Source organism: Lycium barbarum, chromosome 10, assembly GCF_019175385.1.
Source record: "Lycium barbarum isolate Lr01 chromosome 10, ASM1917538v2, whole genome shotgun sequence".
Classification (NCBI taxonomy): Eukaryota; Viridiplantae; Streptophyta; class Magnoliopsida; order Solanales; family Solanaceae; genus Lycium; species Lycium barbarum.
The window spans coordinates 26,314,565-26,321,798 of record NC_083346.1 but is presented as its reverse complement, the minus strand read 5'-3'; the positions used below and the strand labels follow the sequence as shown (position 1 = coordinate 26,321,798).

At 40.2% G+C, this 7,234-nt stretch overlaps 1 protein-coding gene across 1 annotated transcript; it reads right to left on the bottom strand.

Moving 5' to 3' along the window:
• Positions 1-1,724: 1,724 nt before the first annotated feature.
• Positions 1,725-2,531, bottom strand: LOC132614126 (probable E3 ubiquitin-protein ligase RHA1A). The gene has a single exon (XM_060328493.1). It carries the CDS (start codon positions 2,389-2,391, stop codon positions 1,894-1,896), a length of 498 nt encoding a protein of 165 aa, XP_060184476.1. The 5' UTR covers positions 2,392-2,531; the 3' UTR covers positions 1,725-1,893.
• Positions 2,532-7,234: the final 4,703 nt, after the last annotated feature.

Sequence of the window (7,234 nt, the reverse complement as noted above, 5' to 3'; positions counted from 1 at the left end):
TTAATGGGGGTTAACAGGTGACTTTAACTACAATGTCTATCCTATATCTACTTCTATTTAAATTTTATTATCTTGATATTTTTAATTCATTTCTTTTAATCTTTGTTATTGCAACTATATGACATATCAATTTTTCAAGAATTATTAAATAGTAATTAGACATTTTAGTTAATAACTTTGAATAATGCAAGAATTTCAAGTAACAGAATAAACAGTTCTAAATTTAAAATAAATATAGTTGCTTGTAGTTAGCAGTTCGCTAATGGTCAAGGGGGGTGGCGGGGCTGCGGGGGTGGGGGCGACAGGGGGAGATAGAGGATCTAACATTTATTAAAATTAGAAGTAGATTTGATTTTTTTTTAAAATCATAAAATTAAAGAATTCCTCTATCTTAGGTCCTCTTTTAAACAGTTAGTTTTCATAACTACTTACTCCATCCATTTCAATTTATGTGAATCCATTTAATTAGACATGAAATTTAAAAAAATAAAGAAGACTTTTAAATTTATGATATTAAATGAGTCACGTATATTTTGTGTGACTATAAATCATTGCATAAAGGTAAATTGTCTCCAAATATAGAAAAATGTTATTCTTAGGATCTAACATTTATTAAAATTAGAAGTAGATTTGATTTTTTTTTTTAAATCATAAAATTAAAGAATTCCTCTATCTTAGGTCCTCTTTTAAACAGTTAGTTTTCATAACTACTTACTCCATCCATTTCAATTTATGTGAATCCATTTAATTAGACATGAAATTTAAAAAAATAGAGAAGACTTTTAAATTTATGATATTAAATGAGTCACGTATATTTTGTGTGACTATGAATCATTGCATAAAGGTAAATTGTCTCCAAATATAGAAAAAAATTATTCTTTTTTATACAGATTAATAAAAAAATATTTCACATAAATTGAAACAGAGCGACTATATTTTAGAGCTATCAATTCCAAATGAGATATGAGTACGTATATATCCAAAAATAATATCAAGCATTTCACCTACCATTATATTCTTTTAAATTAATTATTCCATGCCAAACTTTTGGTAGGTCACCACTCCTCTGAGCATGACCAACAGTATTTTAACACTTGCAAAATAAAGTTATCAAAAATCTATATTCTCTCCGTTTCAATTTATGTAAATTCATTTAATTAGGCACAATATTTAAAAAAAAGTGAAGACTTTTAAAATTTATTTATGTGACCGTAAATTATTTCATAAAGTGAATTTATTCTCAAATTAGGAAAGAGATCATTCATTTGGCATGGACTAAAAAATAGATTCACATAAATTGAAACAGAGGGAGTGCATATTATCAACACTTGCTTTTCTTTTCGCTTTTCTTTATTTTTTTAATTAAACGCAATTTTTAGTTTAATTTTACCGACACTCAAGTAGAATAGAAGAATCTTACTAAGTGAATTCAATAATCAGTAGCTACAACTCTGTAATATACACGATAAGATACCCGTATGTTATTAAAGAAATTAGAAAGTTTCTTTTAAAAAAAAAAACTTTGATGAAAGTTTAGAAACCAGCTGCTTAAATATGGTAATTTGTAAATTATCCATCTGGCATGAAATAGGCAGATTTAGATTGTAAAAGTAATAATTTCCTTGATTTATCCAACATATTGATGCAATTATTAGCATTAACTAACGAATACTTCTTTTAAGGGATAACAAAATAAAAAAAAATAAAAAAAAAAGAAGAAGAAGAGATAAAGTGTCAGCCAGTGCTTTTGTAATATAGAAGACTTGGCCACTCAGAGAGCTCCAAGTGTATGAACCGAAGTCAATTATTGCTTTCTATGTTTTTTTTAAACATCCTAAATCTGTTATATGCACAAAAAAGAAGAAAACAAAATATACAAAATTTCACAACAATTTACAAAAATCTACGCATATAATTACCATGTAATGCAGATAACAAGAAAATCACCTCTTCATCACTCCCTTCATACTCCGTCTGCTGGCCATTTCGGTGTTGCCGGAACTTCACCACAATTTCCTCCGGCAATACCTTACTCCGACACAACGGACACGTGGCAGAATCTTTCTGGAGCCACGTGTCCAAACAATCTTTATGAAATATATGGTTGCATTTTATTAACTCCCTTACTTCTTCACCCTCCTCAAATGTACACAAACAAACCGCACATGTACTAGTAGTCATAGTAGTGTTCTTGAACCGGGTGACCGGGTTTTTTTCGTCGATAAGCTTGAGATATTGCTTGGTTGTGATGGGCCGGTTTTTGTCGCGACCGGAGTCGTAAATTGCGTCAGTTATGGAACGTATAAAGATGACGAGTTCGAGTATTAGAATGGTGAAGAAGACTAAGGTCATGGTGTAGAGATGAGCTAAAAGTTGAGAAAGAGCAGCCATTATTTGTTTTTGTGTGAGTGTTTGTTCTTTTTTGGGTTAAAGAAGTCGAAAGCAAGGATTTTTCCCTTTTTTTTTTTTATTTTCTAGACGGTTACGTTGCCTCGGGGCGCATCGTGCTCTATTTATAATAACGAACTTTTCAAAGGGTGGATAAAAGTGAGTCCTGAACCAAAATGACTAAAAAAAGAGACTTGAATCCAGATACCACCGAAAAAAAGCGGTATAAAAGTATCTTTTGTTTACCCCGAATTTAAATAATCAATTAAATTTATGAATGAGGTATAGGATATGTGGTTGTGCCTTAATCTATTTGATAAAAAAAAGAAATATATAAATATGCTATGGAGAAGCAACTGATAATCAGAGGTTTGCTATAGATTTATATGTCTACTAATATGAGTATCACTTGATTGAATAAATTTAAGAGATGAACACAATAAATTTGGACCGAAAATCAGCTATTTGGGAGAGAGAGAGAGAGAGAGTTTATATATTTTTTGCTATTACAAGAGTTCTTGATATGAGGAAGTCAACCCCTCAAAAGTGGGCAATGACCCTTATTTATAGTGTTGCTTCATGGGGTTCATAAAATATGAGAAACTAAAAAAAATAAAGAAAAACTCTGAAATGGATTAGGTTGGGTTAGGTTGGCCGTAACGTCTGACACCCGTATGATTGGCAGTTGAACATAACAGGACGTTATCGACGCGTGGCAGTCGCGCAACAGATCTCCCGGACCAACGATCATGATCAAACGGACTAACGACCATAATCAAATGGAGGAACGGTCTTGATCAAACGGAGGAACGGTCTTGATCAAACGGAGGAACGACCATGATCAACTCGGCTATGGGAAAAGCCGGACCAAATAATGTCCTTCCCTCTCTTCCTTCGGTCTCTGGTCTTACCGGTTTAATACACATCTGGTTTCTACCGTATACAGATAGTCCGCACACTTTCCGGACCGTAGTTTTATCGGAGTAACGGGAAGTGGATGAATCAAAAAACCGGCGTCTCAATTTATCCGTAGTTATCTTTCCATTTTGGCGGGAACAGTTGCGTCACGTCCCTCTATCATCAGCCACGTGTCTCATCCCGGATGGCCAGCTATGACAACCGTCGTAATGCACGTCGCTTCAAGTCGTTTCTCATTAATTATGGGACACGTGGCATCCCCCGGTTGGCTGGGGTTTGTAACCGCCCCGTTTTCATGCCTATATAACGTCCCTTACTTTCTCATTTGATCACTTTCACCTCTTCCAACTTACTTCTTCTCTGCTTTCAGTTCTTCACTTGTTATCTTTCAATTCACATTTAGTTCTCATTTCTTGTTGATTCGCTGCTCATAGTACGTAAAAAAGGGAACGATCCTGCCAACTTCTCCACTTTAACCATTTTTGTTGAGTAGGCTACTGCTTCTTCCTCTTGTTTTCTGCCATTCTTAAATTTTCTGTCTGTTCTCTTACTCCCCTTTTTAACTTCTCTTTCGAATTTTGCCTAATCTTTCTTCGTAATCTCCAAATGTCTGCTAACACTGAAACCACTTCCCATGATATTCCCTCGGTTTCATCTCAAGGAACCGACCCAACTTCTCCACCTAAGGCAAAAAGCACCTTCGAGCCCACTGCCTCGGACATTATACCGGCCAAACCAAATTTCAACAAAGATTTCGAGGTTGAAAAACCTTCCCCGGTGTCCGACAGAGGGTATGATGTGAGACGATATCCCTCATCCATTACCGAGGATAAACTTGACCTAGTCCGGGCTGATTGTGGGTGGAACATTCGTTCAGTTCAAGTTTTTGCCCCCGGGCCAAGTGAATCAGTCACTGACCATCGGGAAGGTTTTTCATACGTTTATACTTACCCTTTCACTCTCAAGCTCGACCCCCCGGTTGATCCGGTCATCTTAGACATGTGCCGGACCTATAACGTAACCTTGGCACAGATTGGTCCGATTGTTTGGAGGGTCGTGGCCTGACTCCGAATGTTGGCCAATAATACCGGGAAGGAGCTCACGCTGTCCCACTTGATTCGCTTATATTCCCCGAGGTTGTTCCGGGGTTGCGTAATAAAACTCGCAAAGCGTAGCCGGAATCCATTTTTCTCAAAAATGGACGAAGATAGAGACAGGGGCTAGCTGGAGCGATATGTTCGGGTGCGGACCTCGGACATTATCCCGGACAACTACATGCCTTTTCCGGAAAAGTGGAATAATAATCGTAAGTCTGAATTCTTTTAATAATTGCTTGTGTTTTGTTTGATCTTCAGCTTATCTAACTTCTCACTACTCTTCTTATCTATGTTAGCCGTGGGTTGGATTCCTCCGGTCGTCCAGGATCTCAACGAATGGGTTGCTGCTCTCCTCAGCCAACATGGCCACGACAATCGGACGTGGGGTCACCTGTCACGTGGCCGATGGGTCGCCCAGAACCACGGTAATACCCGGTTTATATCCGTATTCATTGCATCTTCTATCCTTCCATAACATCTTCGATTTTCAGGTTTACCTAAGGGCTTGGTGGATCCAAGGCCGGAGTCAGTAGCAGAACCAGCAACGTCGGCACCCGAGTTCGATTCGGCGGGTGCCTCTCGTATCCTTGCTGTCGCCGCCAAGAGAAAAAGGCCCTCGGACAAAGGGCAGAAACCAAAGAAACGGGAAAGGAGCGTCGTTAGGACTCTGAGGGATGAGGCAGAACCCGAGCTCCTCGTTCGAAGTATTAGTGCGGCCCCTTCCGTGGCTGCCATTCCGGAGGAGGGTATCGCAGCTTCACCCCTTCCTTCAATCGGGGAAAGACCTTCGGTTCCGGCATTACCCACAGGTGCGGAAGAAATTCTTTACCCGACTCCTCTAAGGTCGATTGAATGCGTCGATATTTTAGGTGAAGCTTCTTCCGAGGAAACCCCCTTGCAAAGGACAAGAAGATCCGGGGGGGGGGGGGGGCAGCTGCTGCCGAAGCGGGTCAAAGAACTGAGTCGGTCCCGGAGACCGAAGTCCCCACAGATGTGGGTCCGCTGCCCGACTATGAGACTGCTGCGACTACGGAGACCCCTGCGTTTGCTGAAGCTGCTGAGGCCGTTCCAAGTTCTCCAATTCCGGCTTCAAGGTCGGATGAGTTTGAGGACATGTTCTCGGGCACTCCTCCCGCCACCAGCGAAACTGCTGGATTCGGACATCTCCCGATCCCTCGGGCCACGAGGGCGGCTAGTCGGACCACCGAATCTGGTGCCAGGGACAGCTTGGTACGCATCTTTTCGGCCCCAAGTGTGGAGCCGAGGAGGACAAGATCGGCTACGATCACCGTTCCCGAGGATTTCAGCTTTCTTTCTCGCCCGGTAGGCGTGGCAAGCTATCTGAGGCCTCTTATCTCGGACTCGGACACACGAAAGATGAACGGGGTCCCTTGGCAGTGCCTCATTAACGAGGGTATGCATGCGGGCAACCGGGTAAGTTTATCAGCCATCCCTGCATAATCCCACTGAGAATTTTAGTCTCGTTTGTTCAAGTTTTTAACTTGCTTCATTTCCAGAGTGTGGTGCTCGTCAACGAGGCTTTCGTCTGTGCCCAGCTGGATGATCAAAGCCGTGAGACGGAGAAATTTTTGCACCTTCTGCGGGTGAAGGGGGATGAGTTGAATCAAGCAGTTACTCTTTCCAACCTCCGACCCGAGCTCGACGCAACAAAGGTCGAAAATCGTCAGTTAAAGGGTGAGCTGGCCGCGATGGCCCAATATAACCGGAGTCTCGAAGCTGACAAAATCGGCCTTAGCCGAGACAACACTCAATTATCCTCAAGGCTTGGTGAGTTTGAAACCACCGTCGCTCAACTCCGGGAGGAGATGGACTCTGTCAAGTCCGATGCTATGAGCATGGCCAAGAGGCATCGGCAGCTCGAATCCAAGAATGCCTGGTATAAAGAGCGCATGAGTGTTATATCCCGTATTTTGCATATTCGGAAAAATTTGAAATAATTGTGACTAGTAAGAGACAAGGCAATATTTTGATTCTATTTAATACATATGTTGTTCATGAAAAAGATTGACGTGGAAATATGGAAGAAGACCAAGGGCAAAATTGGAAATTTGAAAAATGGGTTCATGAATTACAAATATTCACCATAAGTGAATTGGGCTAGAAAAATCAAAAAAAAAAAAAAAAGAGCCCAAGGTGGCCGGCCAAGGCCCACTTGGGGGAATTAATCCATGTGAATAAATAAGATGACTACTATTATTTGTCATCATAATTCAAAAACCTTCAAGAGAGAAAAGAACTTGGAGAGCAAACAATAGGCCATTCAGCCAAGAGAAAGGAGAGAAAAAAAAATTGAGGTCTTCAATCTTGATGCTATATCCCGTGTTTTCGCATAATTGGAAATCGTGAAAATAATTAAGACTTGTGGGTTACAAGGCAATAAATTGATTTTGGTTAATATGCCTATGTCGTTTGTGAAATTATTGGTGTAAATACATTGGGGAAGGCCGAGGGTAAATTTGGAATTTCGGAAATTAGTTTCGGGAATTTGCAAAACGGGATTTCAACAAATTGGGCCAAGAACAATTGAACAAAAGTTTAGGCCCAAGTCCTTGGGGTGGCCGGCCAAGAGGCCTAGGCCCAAGCCCCTTTAATGGTCATGTGAGTTCCATGTGCCCACTAATTGACCAAGTATTTATCCATGTATATCTATAGAAGAATCAAGAAGCAAGACAAAACTCAACTTTGAGCTTATACTCCCTCTCTCGGCCGAACCCCTACTTAGAGAAAGAAAAAAAATTTTGCAAGCTTGTTTCCAATCTTAAAAATCTTGTTCTTCTTGTATTGTAGTAAGTTCAAGACGCGCTCCGACG